This window comes from Podarcis pityusensis, assembly GCF_964106645.2.
Source record: "Podarcis pityusensis genome assembly, chromosome: 5".
Classification (NCBI taxonomy): Eukaryota; Metazoa; Chordata; class Lepidosauria; order Squamata; family Lacertidae; genus Podarcis; species Podarcis pityusensis.
Window position 1 is genome coordinate 41,473,903 of NC_138032.1, and position 16,890 is coordinate 41,490,792.

Here is a 16,890-nt window from a genome sequence, read left to right on the forward strand (position 1 = left end):
GGAGTCTGTACACTGAATGGTAAGTGACCTTTTTATACCATCAGTCTGTTTCTTGCTGTTCCCCAGTTACGTTCTGTGCCTGATTTCTCTTTGCTGTCCAAACCTACCCACAAAAAATGTACAGTATGAGTAAGGGTTTGGGTCAATCATTCAAATCTTTATTACGGTCATACACCAGAATACAAGGGTTTGAGTATTTGTGCATCTCTGCCTGAGGCAGGAGCAAGGAACATGTCTGGGAATGGGGTTCTTACAGGAGTGGGAAGAGAGGGCTGTAAGAGATTATAAGGGGTTCAGACTGCTGTGACCATCTTGGCCTGCTCAGGATGGGGAAGGAACTGAGTGAGATGTGGGGCAGGAATGCTACTGGGCTGGCTGGCTTTTAGGGAACAACTAGTCAACCATCCAGGTATTGTGAGTTCAGCTAGAAGAGGATGAAGAAGTGAGTGAGTTTGGGACGAATGAGATGAGCTGGTTTTATGTTGTCTGATGATATATAGTCTTTTGGGGGAGGAAGACGGGTGCGGCCTGTCTAGCCTCAGTATGTGTCCCAAGGTATTTATTAAATAAATGTGTAGGCTACCTTTCAAAATATGAATATCTTTTCAAGGCGGCATAGGCGATTTAGTAAAAACATTTTTAAACAAAGCATCTCACACGTGCATGCTTATGCCAAAGAGCAGTTGGAAGGTGGGGGTTGGTTTGCCTGGGGTGCAGTGTTTGTGGGGTGAGAGTGTGGGTGACAACATACGGGATCCTCTGTGCTAACTTCCCCACCCCTTTTCTCAGGGGCTGCACTAACTACATTGACCTGGGCTCCTTCCTGATCAAGCCCGTTCAGCGTGTGATGCGCTACCCGCTGCTGCTGATGGAGCTTCTGGGCGCCACACCTGAGTCTCATCCTGACCGTGCTCCCCTGGCAGCGGCTGTCCTTGCTGTCAAGGAGATCAACTGCAACATCAATGAGTCCAAAAGGCGAAAGGACCTGGGTGAGCTGTGGGGCAGGGGAGACAACGTGGGGAAAGGGGAGGAGCAGCACAAGCACCCGCTTGAGACAAGCGAGGAAGATGGAAAGCAGCCGAGCATCCCTGTGTGGAAGAGTTGGGTACCGTCTATGGAGACTGAGTGTACAGCAGGCTGGCTGTTGGGGGGGGGGGGGAGAGATTGAGAAAGGTGAAGCGCCTTCTAGTGGCTGGTGGGAGTAATAGCAAAAGTCCATTTGGTTTAACCCAGTCATGCTTAGTTGGCAGGATGCATTATCCAGTTATTGCTCCGTTACAAAGAGACAAATGTCGAAAGGCAAATGAGCCACTTACCTCTGGTGTTTGGAAGTGGTGGTGTACTGTGGGTAGGAGTGAACTGACAGAGGATTGTGTCTAGGCTGAGAGGGAAACTCCCCAGGATGGCACAGTCCTTAATGGATCTTCTGTACTCTCAGGGGATTAGACCAGGTGACTTTTGCTGTCCCTCACCACACCCTGTGTCGGGGAACCAGCCCACCAGGTGCGGAGGAAAATGACGAGGAGTCATGGGTGAAGGTTTAAGCAAGGAGTGAGCTCTCTCTCTCAGCAGCCTTGCATGTTTATTAGCCTTGCGCACATTACATCATGTTGCATATACACGTGTAGCACTCGGGTGGAAAACAGCTAGGGTATGCATTTCTTAGAATAACTATTCTCTACCAGGACATAACTCCAGACAGCATGACAGCCGCGTAAGCTTTGTGGTTAGGCAGCTTGTCAGTGACCCAGGCGAGTGAGGGGAACAAGTCAGCAGATGCTTCCTCTTGCACAATCTTGCACAAGGGTGCTATTTTTCTATTGCATCCCCACATGCCCTCCTTTTTTATATTATTTAATCAGAGTCATAAATTTCATTCCGAGGCAGAAGCTCGCCAGGGTCGCACACAGCGCGCTGGTAACCAGGTAGGCCGTCCATCCAGGTCCACTGCTGCGTAGCCGCGTCCCCAGGAGATGAGTGGCACAGGACCATGCCATGTTGGATCAGGTAGCTGTCTGTAAGATACAAGAGGTCGAGCCAAAGGCTCTGCTTTTTGAAAATGAATCTCAGCCGGTGTATATTCCCTATTATTGGGATACAAAGGATGGTTAAGAGTGAATAAAACAGTATGCACGATTGAAGGAATCTCGGCAGAGGGGGCATTTCGACCTCCAAGTTGTTTGGACAGCAGAGTCTTGAAGGTCAAGTGCGCCCTCTCCACAATCGCCTGTCCTGTTGAATTAAAAAGGCAAACCATGGATTAATTTCACATTCCATAAATCACAAAAGGATGAGAACTGAGAGGAGATATAGGCTGGGCCATTATCCGTTTTAATGCTTTGTGGCTTACCCATCACAGCAAAACAGCGCAGGGTGTGCTGAATGACGTGACGAGCGGTCTCACCCTTCAGTGGGGTGGCCCAGATAAATCCAGATGAGGTGTCCACTGTCAAGTGAACTTTTGAGAATGGGGCGAGCAGAGGGGTGTGAGTAACATCCATCTGCCAAACCGCAAGAGGGGACGTGCCCCTAGGGTTCACCGCATCAAAGGGAATCATGGTTGGAGCCTTAGAACAGGTAGAACATTGAGAGACAATGTCTCGTGCCTGTGCAATAGGGATTTTAAACATTTTTGCCAAAACTTTAGCAGGCTGGTGAAAGGTAGAATGAGAGAGAATAGGGTCAGAAAACAAAGAAAACACTTCAGATCGCAGTGCAGCGTCTGCCAAGGCATTTCCCTGAGCCAAAAACCCTGGGTGATTGGTGTGGGAACGAAGGTGTGCAACATAAAAAGGATGACGGCATTCTTGAATAAGATACTGCAAGGTAGAAAAAAGAACAAACAAATCAGCATCTAACGCAGGCGTGATATAAGAAACAGGCAGGGAAGACAGAAGGCGATACACATATTGTGTATCAACAAGCAAATTAAAAGGTTTATCAGGAAAGAGTTGAAAGGCAAGGATTACAGCAGCAAGTTCAGCCCGCTGGGCGGACCTCTGTTGCTCAGTAAATTCAGTTTTCCATTTTTCACCCTCCTCCCATGCTACCACCCCCCGCGTTTTTGACCCATCAGTAAAAAGGGTAAGGGCAGAGGGGATGGGGGTTGGAGAAAGAGCAGTTTTTAAAGTATAGACAGTTTGAGAAAGAAAAGCCAGGCGTGGATCAGAGGGGGGATTATGCGTGATGGTTCCCAAAAAATCCACAAGTGCTACTTGAGTAGCCACGGAGGTGGAAATCAGGTGTTGTGTTTCTGTGAGTGAAAAAGGCAAATAATTTTTTTCAACGTCCAGTCCAGAGAGGGCTTTTGCTCGAGCGCGCCCTTTAATTACCAAATCCATTACAGCCGCTGGAGAGGAATAAATGTTACGCAGTGGAGTATGCGGAAGGTGGATCCATTCCACAATGTTGACACCCGAGGGGGCAGCCGATTTCTGTGAGTAGAGAATGGCTGTAGGCAGCAAAGGTGTGGAAAAAATTGCCAAGGATAACTGCACATTGTGCAGAGTGTCTATGCGATCCACCATTCGGTCTCTTAATAAAGCATTAACCTGTTGTAAGGCTTGTAGCATTTCTTCTGTAACTGGGATGACTTCTCTGGGTAGTTTGTGTCCTTGTAAGGCAGAAAACAATGGTGACAAGGTGCTAGTAGGCAGATTAAGGTAATTCTTTATCCAATTCAGGTGTCCCAAAAGTTGTTGAAGGTCAACCAGCCGTAGGCGGGCAGGAAAAGACAATTGGGGAACAACTGGAATGGCAGCTTGTTGTGTCAATTTATGTCCAAGATATAACATAGGCAAAGTTTGCTGAACCTTATCTGGGGCAATACACAGTCCAAAATCTGTCAGGGCAGATATAAGGTCTTTTAATAATTCCACTGATATGTCCTGTGCAGCCACAAGGATATCATTTGGGTGGAGGCTTTGACAGGCTGGCGCTTCTCCCCCGACACCCAAAACCTGCGCAGCTGCCTTTGTGGGCCATTCGGGAGGCCAGTCTTGTTTAGCAATCACAGTAACATCTGCCCCTGTATCCAGAACCCCCTCTACCTCACGTCCACCCAGTGTCATTTTTAATGTAGGGCGCTGAGCTGTGAGAGGCATTGCAGCAGCAATTAAGGGGGTATCTGTAGGAGTTGTGGCATCCGCAGGGAGCAGTATGACTTTAGCCACTGGCGTGCCAGATGAAAAACCTAAGAGGGGGGCTGCTTGTTTAATTGCAGTCCCCAGTGGCGTCGGCGGAGGCTGATAATCTGGTGGTCGTGGCGGAGTAAAAGGTGGTGGTAGAAGCGGTGCAGCCGGATATATGAAAGGCATATTCACGACTGTTTTTTGTTGTGGTTGCAACGAAGCCAAGAGGATGTTTTTGGGCGTAAGAGTTGCCATGCAGCCACGGACTTTAGCCCAGGCACTAAGGACGTGAACATTTATGCGGCTATGGCCATGAAAGTGGTCGCCAATTCTGTCCCAGTCCGGAATTTCCCATGTCCCATCCTCAGGAAACCATGGACAATGTTCATCTATGGCCAGAATCAATGCAATTAGATCACCTTCAGGTACTTGCTGTTTATTTTCCCGAAGGAGGTGCTGCATGTCTTTTAAAAATTGTTTCTGAGGGTTGGAGAGCGTAGAACCCATGATAAAAATAGAAAAATAGCTACTCACCGGGGATCCGAAGATGAGAAGGCGCCTTGAGCCACAGCCGGGCGGGTGAGTAGCAGGGAGGACCGTCTTTGACAGCACGCGTCCTGGAAGCCGTTCAGGCAATCACACGAGGCACCATTTGTCGGGGAACCAGCCCACCAGGTGCGGAGGAAAATGACGAGGAGTCATGGGTGAAGGTTTAAGCAAGGAGTGAGCTCTCTCTCCCAGCAGCCTTGCATGTTTATTAGCCTTGCGCACATTACATCATGTTGCATATACACGTGTAGCACTCGGGTGGAAAACAGCTAGGGTATGCATTTCTTAGAATAACTATTCTCTACCAGGACATAACTCCAGACAGCATGACAGCCGCGTAAGCTTTGTGGTTAGGCAGCTTGTCAGTGACCCAGGCGTGTGGGGGGAACAAGTCAGCAGATGCTTCCTCTTGCACAATCTTGCACAAGGGTGCTATTTTTCTATTGCATCCCCACAACCCTGTTATTCCATGACTCTTGGGAGCTGACTCTTGCTTCCACCGCTCTCTTTCAGTGCTGAAGTACCGGAAGACTGATGACGACAGCCTCATTGAGAAGATCTCCAAGCTCAACTTCCATTCCATCATCAAGAAATCGAATCGCGTCAGCAGCCACCTCAAGCACCTCACAGGTTTTGCACCGCAGGTAAATGCTGACTCTGGCTACATGTCTATGGGGATCCATCACAAGCTCCACGGTACCTATCAAGTCTCCTCCTCCTTCCTGTTACAGCTCAAAGATGAGGCTTTTGAAGAGACCGAGAAGAACTTCCGAATGCAGGAGCGGCTGATTAAATCTTTCATCCGGGACCTTTCTCTCTACCTTCAGCATGTCCGGGTGAATAAACATATTTGTAGGGGATGGGACAGAACCTTGTAAAGAACTGGGGACTGAGGGGATGGAGTGACTAGCAAACTTGAGGGTCCTGCCTTGGCTAGCTTTGGGCAGAAGTTTCTGCGTCACAATCTTGGCTCTGGTTGTGGCCAGACTTGCAGGGGTTGCAAACTGCTTTAGCCCCGCTGACGTCTGTGTCTCTCTGCCCTCAGGAGTCCGCCTGTGTTAAAGTGACAGCAGCACTGAGTATGTGGGACCTGTGCATGGAGAAAGGCAGTGCTGAGTTGGAACAGTTCCAGAAGGTCCACCGTCTCATCAGCGACCAGCTCTTCTCTGATTTCGTGAGTGAGGTCTTTGCTTCCTTCCTGGGTCAGGTGTTTCCTCCTCCTTCTGGGCACAGAGTCAGTTGGCTGCAGAAACAGAAGGAAAAGAAGTTTGGAAGAGGCTAGAAAAATATTTCAGGATGAGGGAAAAGCATAGCAGGAGGTGGGGAGGAGGAAGCCTTTCAGGGTCATGAAGCCATTGGTTGTTGGAGGAGAGCTTGTGGCAAGGAGCTGGGATAGAAGAGATATTGCAAAATGGGCTTTCTCCTGAAAATACATATGGAGTGGTACTGGGCAGAGCAGGTGCCCTTCTGCCTTTGTTGACACTACAAACAAATGTGTATTGTCTTCCTCTCCTCTTCCTCCTCCCAATGAATTTTCTGCAGCAAGATAGAAACAAAATCCTTCCTTCCTTCAGTACAGCTTGTACTGAAACTATAACGAAATAATGATTTGCTACAGAAACGTGTGGGGGAAAAAGCATGCTATTTTGGTGTCCTTGTGCCCCTTGCAGAAGGAGCGCACAGAGCGGCTGGTGTTCTCCCCTCTGAATCAACTGCTGAACATGTTTGCCGGGCCTCACAAACTCGTGCAGAAACGTTTCGACAAGCTCCTGGACTTCCACACATGCACGGAGCGGGCCGAAAGGCTGAAGGACAAGCGGACCTTGGAAGAACTGCAGTCGGCTCGCAACAATTACGAGGCCTTGAACACGCAGCTGCTGGATGAGTTGCCCAAATTCCAGTGCTGTGCCAAGGAGCTCTTCACCAGCTGCCTGCGCGGCTATGCAGAGGCCCACTGTGACTTTGTGCATCTGGCGTTGCAGGAGCTGCAGCCTCTGCTTTCCGTAAGTGTGCAAGTGAGGCCAGGACTGTGCAGGCTGCCCATCCTGATTGGAGACTAGCGAGGGTCAGAAGGAAAGAGCATATAGGGCTGCCTCATTTGCTCTATATTTTCGACGAATGCACTTTCCAGTTGGCGTGGAGGAGGAAAAGGCACACACTAGGTCAGCACAGTGCTCTTTAAAAGTTGCCTTCTGTGCCGGGATTTCATATTGGCTGTTGCTTTCTCTCTCTGGTGCCTTCTGACCTTCTATCCTCAAATCCCCTCCGCTAGTCCGATGGTTGTGAGTGACCGTTGTGCCTTATACAATCTCTGAATTCCCGTGAGTTTATTCTTTGCCCCAGGCTGTAAATGCCACTGGGGGAAATGGCAACAGGAAGGCACTGTTGAGCAAAGGAAGCTGCCTTTTATACTGAGTCAGACCCATCGGTCCATCTAGCTCAGTATTATCTGCGTTGACTGGCAGTGGCCCTCAAGGGTTTTAGGCTGGAGCCCTTCTCAGCGCTACCTGGAGATGTTAGGGATTGAACCTGTGACCCTTTGCATCCGAAGCATGTACTCTGCCCCTGAACTATAGCCCCTCTGAAATGGAAGACTCCTTGGGATGACGATCTTGATACAGGACATAACTGTTGATAATGGGCTCTATTAGTAAGGAAAAGAAGGCACCAGGTCCTGGGTTTCTAGAGCTGTCTCTGTGTCTTCCCTTCCTGGAGCAAGGCTTCATAGTGGCCTGTCTCTTGTGCCTAGCCGGGCTGCCCGTTTCCACTGTTCTGATGGCCCTGCCGCTCTCCTCTCTCCTAGCTGCTGCAGGTGGTTGGCAAAGAGGGCAATCTGGTTGCCATCTTCCAGGAAGAGCATAGCCGCGTCCTCCAGCAGCTGCAGGTCTTCACTTTCTTCCCCGAGAGCACCCCCGCTGCCAAAAAGCCCTTTGAGAGGAAAAGCCTGGAGCGCCAGTCAGCACGGAGGCAGCCGCTTCTGGGAATGGTGAGCAACTGTGGGGGCAACGATGGGCAGGGGACTCCTCATTCAACATAGCACTGTCCAGTGGTGGGCGGCCTTGGCTTGAGGAACCAGGGCCAGGCATAGAGCACTGTGTGTCACTGCATCGCCTTCCCCATCACTGTTTGGTGCTGTCGCTTCCCTTGCAGCCCAGCTACATGCTGCAGTCAGACGACCTCCGCGCCGCCTTGCTATCTCGGTACCCCCCAGACAAGCTCTTCCAGGCTGAGCGCAACGTCAACGCCGCTCAAGAGTTGGACATTTCATTGCTGGAGGGTGACCTGGTGGGAGTCCTTAAGAAGAAGGACCCCATGGGCAGTCAGAACCGCTGGCTTATTGACAATGGAGGTGAGTGGAGGCCTCTCTTGGGCTCCAGGCAAACCATGGGACACCTCCTGTCCGGAGGAGCTTGTTCTGTATCTATTCTTTAATTTGTGCGGGTTCCACACTCCCACCCAATCTGGCGCTAAGTGCACTTATTTTAATTTCTAAAGGAACCACCTGTTCTTTCCAGATATCAATCAAAGTCATTCTGGTAGAGCTTCAAATTCCTCTTTTATTGACAGCTGCTTATCACTCTCACTGGTGGCCTCAGGAGCTGTATTTACTGCTAAGCAGGCTGCTGAGTCCCTACAGGCCCCAGTTCTTTTCCTTTCACATGGCTTTAAAAATGCCACAAGTATTTTCCTTTTTATGTGCGCACAGCAGCAGTGCACATTCTCCACCTCCCCAGTTCAGTGTTGGTCCAGTGTCCGCAATGATACAGAAATCTGGTGTTGGGAGACACCTTATGCAGCTGTTTCCCAGCACACTGGCCATGCCCTGTCTGTGCTTCTGATTTCCGACCTTCCCTCCACAGTGACCAAGGGCTTTGTGTACAGCTCCTTCCTGAAGCCATACAACCCACGATGCAGCCACTCCAATGTTTCTGTGGGCAGCCATTCCTCGAGTGAATCCGAGCACAGCGGCTCCTCCTCTCGTGGCAGCAGCACGCCAAGCAGCATAGTGAGCAACGCATCTGCAAACAGCCCTCAGAAACCTCCGCAGGACTCGGGCTTCCAAGGGGATTTAATGAGCTCCCTGCAGGCCCTTTCAGAGGTGGATGCTGCTGAACAACCTAAGACTGGTCCTGTAGACTCTGCTCAGCCACCCCGGGCCATTCCGGCATCTCGCCGATACAGTAACCCCGACCCACACAATGGGCTTCCGGCCCGGCCCAAGGCCAGGGCGACACCTTCGCTGGAGAATGGCAACTTGAGGCCGAGGACCAGCGAGTCTAAGGGGAACCAGGTGAGTGGCGAAGAGGCATATTTCTGTCTCTGTTAATGGGCCATTTCTAATTCGACTGGCTAGCTGGCACAACCAAGGCTTCCTCTGAAAATGAGCATACAGTGGTACCTCAGGTTAAGAACGTAATTCGTTCTGGAGGTCTGTTCTTTACCTGAAACTGTTCTTAACCTGAAGCACCACTTTAGCTAATGGGGCCTTCCACTGCCGCCGTGTGATTTCTGTTCTCATCCTGAAGCAAAGTTCTTAACCCAAGGTACTATTTCTGGGTTAGCGGAGTCTGTAACCTGAAGCGTATGTAAACTGAAGCGTATGTAAACTGAAGTACCACTGTATTGGAAGCCCAGAGTGAGTTCTGTTTCATCTAATTCAGTACAGCTAATTCTTGGGACTTTATATATTCATATTGTATGGGCTAAGATATTTTTAGCCCGCTTTTCAATTTGACAACAAAATTCCCAAAGCAGGTGCTCTCAGTGTTAAAAAAAAGGGGGGGGCGGGAGGAACAGCCTGGGACTTGTTCTGTGGGGCTTTGAATGGTGCAGCATGTTTCTTCCTGCTTTTCCACTGACCTCCTCCCCGTTCTTTCTACTTTGAGGTCTACTATGCTGTTTACACTTTTACGGGACGGAACTCAAATGAACTGAGTGTCACCGCCAATCAGAGACTAAGGATTCTGCAGTTCGAAGACATCACGGGGAACCAGGAGTGGTGGTTGGCAGAGGCACATGGGAAGAGGGGCTACGTGCCGTCCAGCTACATTCGGAAGACTGAGTACACGTGAAGGATGTTTGTCTGGAGTTGCCAGAAACTGCTGCCTTAATCGCTGTTGGAACCATGCTGAAGAGGGAGGCCTTGTGCTCTCCATCCCCTTCCCCTATGGTTTCAATTGGATACATTTTGGGGGAGCCAAACCAGGTTTCCCGTGAAGTTGAATGAAGTGCTTCCACAGGGTTCTGCTGGTTTACCCTAATGAGACTGAACCTCTCTGTGCCTGGTCCTGAGGGGCAGTGCCCCTCGCCTCAAGCATTGCCGTGTGGAGTTTATTCCCCCTTGAAGTAGGTGTTTAGTCTCCTTTGACTAACAAGTTTCAGACTAGCGGCTGATTGTGCAACTGTGAGGCATCTGGCAAATGGTAACCCAGGGGACTGGGTGTGCCCTGTCAGATCAGTCTAAGGATCCATCTTACCTGCTTCCCAGTAACCATCCTCACGCTTCTAGGAGCCCACTAGCAGAGCCTGCAGGCAATGGCCCCCCATTTGTCCCCCAGCAATTGGTATGCAAAAGTCTGCGCTGTCTCTGAACTTAGATGTCCCATTAAGCTATCATGGCATGAAACAGTTGCAAGACTGAAGATCCACTACAGGCTGGCCTCTTGTTCAGTAGTGGATCTAATACAAAGACAGGTTGCAATTTTGTTTTCCTACAGACTGCAATGTTGTATGCAAGGGTGCTGGAGATTAGCTACTGAAAACGAGAACGCTTCCTTTCTCTCAGTGTTACTTGGCATTGGCTGTTGCAAAGTGCATAAGGGCTCCTTCACGCAGCTTCAGGTGGGGTCTGGTGGCACACCTTGGATGCTGCTGCTGTGTGTGTGTGTGTGTACATATGGCTAGGACCATCTTGCCCCAAGTCAAGGGTTTTTTTTGGGGGGGGGGTATTCCTGCTCCAAGATAAAAGAGCAGAGAATAACAGCTGCATTGTGCCTCCTGAGCTGCTGTTTTGTAAATAAAAACTTTTTCTGACGTATCTTGAATGATTCATGCACAGCCCCCCCTTTTGCGTTACCCCTTCTCCTTGTGACAGCAAGCAGCTTCCCTCAACTCGAGCACACAAACACCAAGATTGTCAGGAACAATTAAATATTATGATGGTCCAGGGATGAATGGTAACAGTACTGGCAAAAATGGGAGATTGACCTATAAGAGTAAGAGCCACTTATGCCCAGCTTTCCTTTGTGCCAAGGAAAATCCTTCTGGAATATTGGGAAGGGTGGGAACACCCAATAGCAAGAAAAGCAAACTTGTATTTTCATACTTTGCTTCTCCAGTGCCTGCTGCATCTGGGGGAAAGTCTAGGGCCAGGAACATGCAAGAAACGTTTGTCCCGCTTCAGTGATTATTGTCCGTTTTATTGTATTTTAAATACAGCGTAAGATGCCTAAGGAACTTTGGTCAGTAGACAGGGTATGAAAACTTTTTTTAAAAAACCCAGTGCACCCCACATTTGAAACACCTTGTGACAGCAAATTTAAAAGAAGGGTACAGAGACTTCACTGTTTGGGACAAGATTCCCAAATAGTTATTAGTCAGCACCTTTCCAGCACTTCTCCGTGTACTAAGTGTTGTGAAGTTCTAATTTGTCACCTAAATCCTCTCTCCACCCCACCTCCAGATGAAGGTGTGAAACCCCATGCAAGGAGGAGGAAACAAAAGCTGCCGGTATCCCCAAAGAAACATGAATCTGGAAGGTGACGCGTTTTGGGGGCAGGGGGGCAATAAACGGAACCAGTTAAGACTAAACACCACCAGCTTGTTTTTGCCTACTTCATAGCACGGAGAATTGTATGGGAACTTCTGCGCTGTGTCTTGAAACAAAGGAGTGGTAGAGCTTCCGTTGATCTTTTCTATCTTGGAGGGTGATAGTAAAAGTGCACCCCTTCTGCAGAACCATGGTTGGCTTATAGGCAGTGCTTGAGTTCAGGGCCAAAGAAAATATCAGGTAGCTGTCTGTGAAGATACAAGCTGGTTGAGTGCAGCGTGCCCAGAAACTGTATGATGATACAATCTGTGCTTCAGGCATAATATCACTGCTGGTACAGACAGTGTTGGCACCCAGTCAAAGGTAAAAGTCCAGGAAAAACTACCACAGGGATGCGTGAAGCTGGCCTTGGTCTTGCTGCCCTTGCCTCTACATGGCAGTGTTCTGGCTTCCTACAATTCCAGCATCCTTGGCCATTGCTGCAAAGATGCTTTGCTGTTTAAGCAGATGATCAGGGCTGTCAAACTCCACAATCCTTCCCGCCTGAAGCACCATCACCCTGGAGTGGAGAGAGAGACATTTGAGATTGAGCACAAGCACCCATATCTAGTTGCACACAGCTCCTTGCACCTTCCAGGTTAGCAGTCAGAAACTAAGTGGTGTCAATCTGTATGGCCCCCGCAGCAAAAGAAAAGTTGACACCAGCAACTCTAAAACTGACCCCGCCATCTACATTCCTGAGGAAAAGAAGTGGAAACTGCAACAGGGTGGCTCCAGAGGAGAGAGTTTCCGGAATGGAAAAGGGAAAGTGGCCAGAGGGTGGAGGGAAGGATAAGAATCCCTTCAACTGATCTGGGTAAATAATTATTGGCATTGATGGTCAACCTGGCTTGCGTGGTGGGGTTGAACGTATTCCATCCCTTAATGATTCACCACTTCACTTTTAAAAAATATGGGAGTCACTGAGCTAATAATGCATCCAATATTTTATACAGGGATTTCTGTGTCCAATTGCTCACCCTGAAAGGTCATCATCCTATCACAGGAACTTTTGTTTTGCTGAGTTGAGTGGGAAGCACAGGCTCAACCATTGTCCCAAAAGGTTGGGCTGATGGAGCCATTGCAGCTCCAAAGGCTTCTCTGTTTTGTTATATTCTCCTTTGGAAGTATTGGTTACTGTAAAGCAGATTTAATGAGGTCATCGCTTTCCTTCCAGATCTGCTTTGTAGCAACTTACAGCCCAGTCTTGGATGCCAAATGTTGTTAAAAGGTTTCTAGAAATCCATTGTTCTTCTTGTTGTTTATGTGCTTGCAGCTAAAGCCAACCTGAGAAGGGATTTGCTTTCCCAGGAAAAAATTGACCTGCACAGCATTTACTGTGCTTTTCAAGCATTTGTTTAATGCAGGCTTAGGAAAACAACAGGCTTATTTTCTAAAGTTTTATTTCACTGCGCTGCATGCTGAGTTATTTCTCTTGTTTGACTATCAAAGAAAGCCATTTGTATGCAGTAGGCCTCCGAATACAAGTTGCTGGAAACCACGGAGAGTGGTGTTGGGCTGAGATCATGCTTATGGGTTGTGGGCCAACAGGCATCTGGTTGGCCACTGTGCGAACAGGATGCTGGACTAGGTGGGCCTTTGGCCTCATCCAGCAGGTTCTTCCTATGCTCACTAACCATTCTGCTTGAAAGCTTTTCACTCATGGACTTCAAATATTGGCTTTCTTCCGGATTGTGTGTCAACGTATGTAAGGATATTTAGTACAGGCCACAAACTATCTGGATTTAGATTTCCAAATGTGTTGTCAGTTCTAGGAGCACCCAGTGGAAGTTTTAGTGGGATGATTACTGAATGACAGTTTACTCCATGCAATTCCACTGTTGCTGTAGGTCAGTGTTTCCCAAACCTGGGTCTCCAGAATGTTTTCAGACAACAACTCCCATCATCCCTGACCACTGGTCCTGGTAGCTAAGAATGATGGGAATTGTAGTCCAAAAACAACTAGAGACCCCAAAGTTTGGGAAACAAGTGCTGAAGGCGCTTCATCCATTGTGGGCCGAGGGAACCTTTGCTGCTTTTTTCGTGAGACCATGAAGCCCTGAACCATTAACAGCTGTGTATGATGAGAGAATGCCACTCCAAATCACGCCAGATTTCACATAGCGTGCCCACAACCCCACAAATTGTACCTGTGGCTGTCCATAATGGTGTGCAACCGATGGGCAATGGTGAGGACAGTGCAGTCTGCAAACTCGCTCCGGATTGTCTCTTGGATCAGGTAGTCAGTCTCCATATCCACAGCTGCCGTGGCCTCATCCAGAATTAGGATTTTGGATTTACGGAGGAGGGCCCGTGCCAAACAGACAAGTTGCCTTTGCCCCACACTGTGGAAACAAGATCAGCCCATCACTAGCTAAATGGATGCAGCTGCCTGCAAGGGTCTAGTGTAAGTACCATCACAGCCCATGCTCTCCCAACAGTCTCCCAACTGGGAGCACCGCACAGCAGCCCGTATTACCCTTCCTGTACCTCAGGTTGTCTCCTGCTTCGCTCACTAGATGGGACAGTCCTTCAGGCAGGCTGTGTACATAAGACTTCAAGTGTGCCAGCTCCAGAGCATGCCAGACTTCTTCATCCGAGTGCTGGTCAAATGGGTCCAGGTTCATGCGCAAGCTCCCCGAGAAAAGAACAGGATCCTGTAGGTGCAGGCATGAGAGGCTTAAGGCAGGTACGACTGGAAGCAGCAGCATGGCTAGGCTGAACCAAGGTGGTGTTCCTCCTTTCAGCCACACCCAAGTGCTGAACAGTGAGCTACAGTATGGATAGGGTGAAGTAGGCAAGGTTCTTCAGCATCCCATCTCTGGGATCCAAAAGCTACGGTTTAAGCCTGCATGGATGGTCTTCCACTAGGGATGATCTTGGTCTGCAGCCATATATGCTTTGGGGATGTAGAACATTCACGATGGGCCCTACAAATTACCCCCTTCTATTCATGCCCCCTTGTTCCACTGTGTTACAAAATAGGAGGTGGTATTTGCCATCTCATCAATATAGCAGTGGAGGACACAGGTCTAATAAGGCCTGCTAGACCGTTTTGTCCAAACCATGTGCACCTGATGTCATATATGACCTCAGCTGAGGGGCAAGTAAAGACAGATTGGGTCAAAAAGTGGTTTGCAGTGCATGGCACTTTGAAGCCCTAATTATCACCTGCTTCTTAAAGGTAAAGGGACCCCTGACCATTGGGTCCAGTCGTGACCGACTCTGGGGTTGCGGTGCTCATCTCGCTTTATTGGCCGAGGGAGCCGGCGTACAGCTTCCAGGTCATGTGGCCAGCATGACTAAGCCGCTTCTGGCGAACCAGAGCAGCGCATGGAAACGCCGTTTACCTTCCCACCGGAGCGGTACCTAGTTATCTACTTGCACTTTGACGTGCTTTCGAACTGCTAGGTTGGCAGGAGCAGGGACGAGCAATGGGAGCTCACCCCGTCGCGGGGATTCGAACCGCCGACCTTCTGATCAGCCAGTCCTAGGCTCTGTGGTTTAACCCACAGCGCCACCCATGTCCCCATCTGCTGCTTAGGGGGCTGTGAAAGATTACTGAGGGTTTTAAACCATGCACAGCATGCATGCCCCTGAATAGTGTAATTTCAAACCATGTGGACAAAAACTGGCCACCTGATGTCGTCCATGTGATATTCTCCACCCCTGTCAGCCAGAGTGGGGAATAACAGCATGGGAAGCCCTCCACCACGGGAATCAGCAGCATCAATGCAATAAGGGAGGACACCCCACACAGAACTTGGTATCGGTACTCCACTCCCTCCCTCCAAGCAGCCAAAGCCTGGCCTCAGCTCCTTCAAGCCAGGTTTACTGGGTGTCTCACCTGTGGGATGATGGTGATGTTCCGGCGGAGATCATGAAGTCCAAGCGTTGCTATGTCAAGTCCATCAATCAGGATTTTGCCTCCAGCTGCCTCCAGGATGCGAAAGAGGCAGTTGGTGAGCGAGGATTTTCCAGCCCCAGTTCGGCCCACGACACCAACCTGAAGCAAGAGCATCTCAAGGGTTAGATAAACCAAACCGCTTTTATTTCTCAGTTATCCTTTCCTGGTTCATTCATCCAACTAGACAGGATGTTGCATCTCTGCTCCAGTTCCTGTCGGACAGGTCTGTGTTGGTTCTGAACTTTGAGATAAGAGAATTATTCTTGGAAGCTGAACAACCTAGAGGTTTTCAGGTCCATGGGATGCAGGCTCGGCAAATAAAGGACAGTATCTGCTATGTGACTCCTTTTTTCTCCCAATGTGTGCTGCTCCCCTTTTCAGTAGCCTCAACCAGCTGTTTACCTCCCCCCCAGTGCCTCACCTTCTCTCTGCTCTGGATCTCACACTTGATCCCATCGAGAACCAGCTCCAGCCCAGGCCGATACCGCACTTGGTAGTCTATAAATCTTATCTCTCCATTGTTGGGCCAGCCAGAAGGTGGTCTCTGGGCTGTTACCCATGGTGCCTGCAGGAGAAAGAATGGGCATCACACAAGATATATTTGAATCATTGGGACCTCTCCCACAGCACAGCAATCTTGCAAACCCCATCCCACATCGCCACAGCTCCCCATACCTCATTTTCTACATGTGTGTATTCATGCACTCTCTCCACAGCCACAATGTTGGTCTCCAGCTCCGAAGTCATCCGCACCAACCAGTTCAATGTTTGGGTGATCTGCATGGTAGTGGAACTATCACTAAAACAGCCTTGGTCCTCCAGCCCTTCCCCTTCCCTGCCCCATACTTAAGAGAACCCATTGCATCCCATTTGCCCACATCTACAGACACAAGGAAGAAAGGCGCAGGAGCATGTCTTCTTATGAGAATCCCTTTTTAAAGGCAGAGTGGCCTCCTCTCACACTCCCAATAGGAAGGCTTACCATCATCATTACTACCATTTATTAATTAAATTGATATCCTGCCCTTCCTACTGAAGGAATGCAGGGCAGCAAACACACAAGTGATAATTAAAACATCTAAAAACAAATTCTAGTACAGATGCAGACTGGGAAAGGTCTCTATTGAAAGAGTTGAAAGAGATAGGCAACAGAGATGGTGCCCGTCAAATATTTAACAGGAGAAAATTCCAAAGCGTACTTGTCATAACAAGAAAGGCTGGGTTCCTATATTGTGTGGAATAGACCTGATAAGACGCCATCTGCAAGAGGCTCTCACCTACAAAGTGTAGTGATCACTGATGGGGTACATAAGGGGATATTGTATTTTAGGTATCCTGATCCCAATCTGTCTATACCAGCACCTTGTACCTAACCTGGCACCTAGCTTTGTAGTGAGTAGCTCTTGGGCTTCATGACAAGACTCCATCTCTAATACACTTTATTTTCAACACCTGATGGTTTATGAAAACAGGTAAAAAATAAATTGCAAGAAAAC

At 49.0% G+C, this 16,890-nt stretch overlaps 2 protein-coding genes across 3 annotated transcripts in view; one reads left to right on the forward strand and one right to left on the reverse strand.

Annotated features, from left to right (window-relative positions):
- The window catches only part of DNMBP (dynamin binding protein), a 52,615-nt gene extending 41,903 nt beyond the window's left edge, over window positions 1-10,712 (forward strand). For both annotated transcript variants that reach the window (XM_081008402.1, XM_081008403.1), the window contains 10 exons: window positions 2-19; window positions 790-989; window positions 5,193-5,323; window positions 5,411-5,515; window positions 5,725-5,853; window positions 6,350-6,682; window positions 7,483-7,665; window positions 7,830-8,028; window positions 8,540-8,970; window positions 9,566-10,712. In XM_081008402.1, coding sequence (XP_080864528.1) covers window positions 2-19; window positions 790-989; window positions 5,193-5,323; window positions 5,411-5,515; window positions 5,725-5,853; window positions 6,350-6,682; window positions 7,483-7,665; window positions 7,830-8,028; window positions 8,540-8,970; window positions 9,566-9,751 — 1,915 coding nt within the window. In that variant the 3' untranslated portion in view covers window positions 9,752-10,712. The remainder of the gene's footprint in view (window position 1; window positions 20-789; window positions 990-5,192; window positions 5,324-5,410; window positions 5,516-5,724; window positions 5,854-6,349; window positions 6,683-7,482; window positions 7,666-7,829; window positions 8,029-8,539; window positions 8,971-9,565) is intronic.
- Window positions 10,713-11,077: 365 nt separating this feature from the next.
- Window positions 11,078-16,890, reverse strand: part of ABCC2 (ATP binding cassette subfamily C member 2) — a 33,432-nt gene continuing 27,619 nt past the window's right edge. Inside the window, exons 27-32 of the mRNA XM_081008399.1 lie at window positions 16,070-16,171; window positions 15,816-15,959; window positions 15,335-15,493; window positions 13,978-14,144; window positions 13,638-13,832; window positions 11,078-12,007 (exon numbers count right to left, since the gene is read on the reverse strand). Of these exons, the coding sequence (XP_080864525.1) occupies window positions 11,878-12,007; window positions 13,638-13,832; window positions 13,978-14,144; window positions 15,335-15,493; window positions 15,816-15,959; window positions 16,070-16,171 (897 nt within the window). The 3' untranslated portion in view covers window positions 11,078-11,877. The remainder of the gene's footprint in view (window positions 12,008-13,637; window positions 13,833-13,977; window positions 14,145-15,334; window positions 15,494-15,815; window positions 15,960-16,069; window positions 16,172-16,890) is intronic.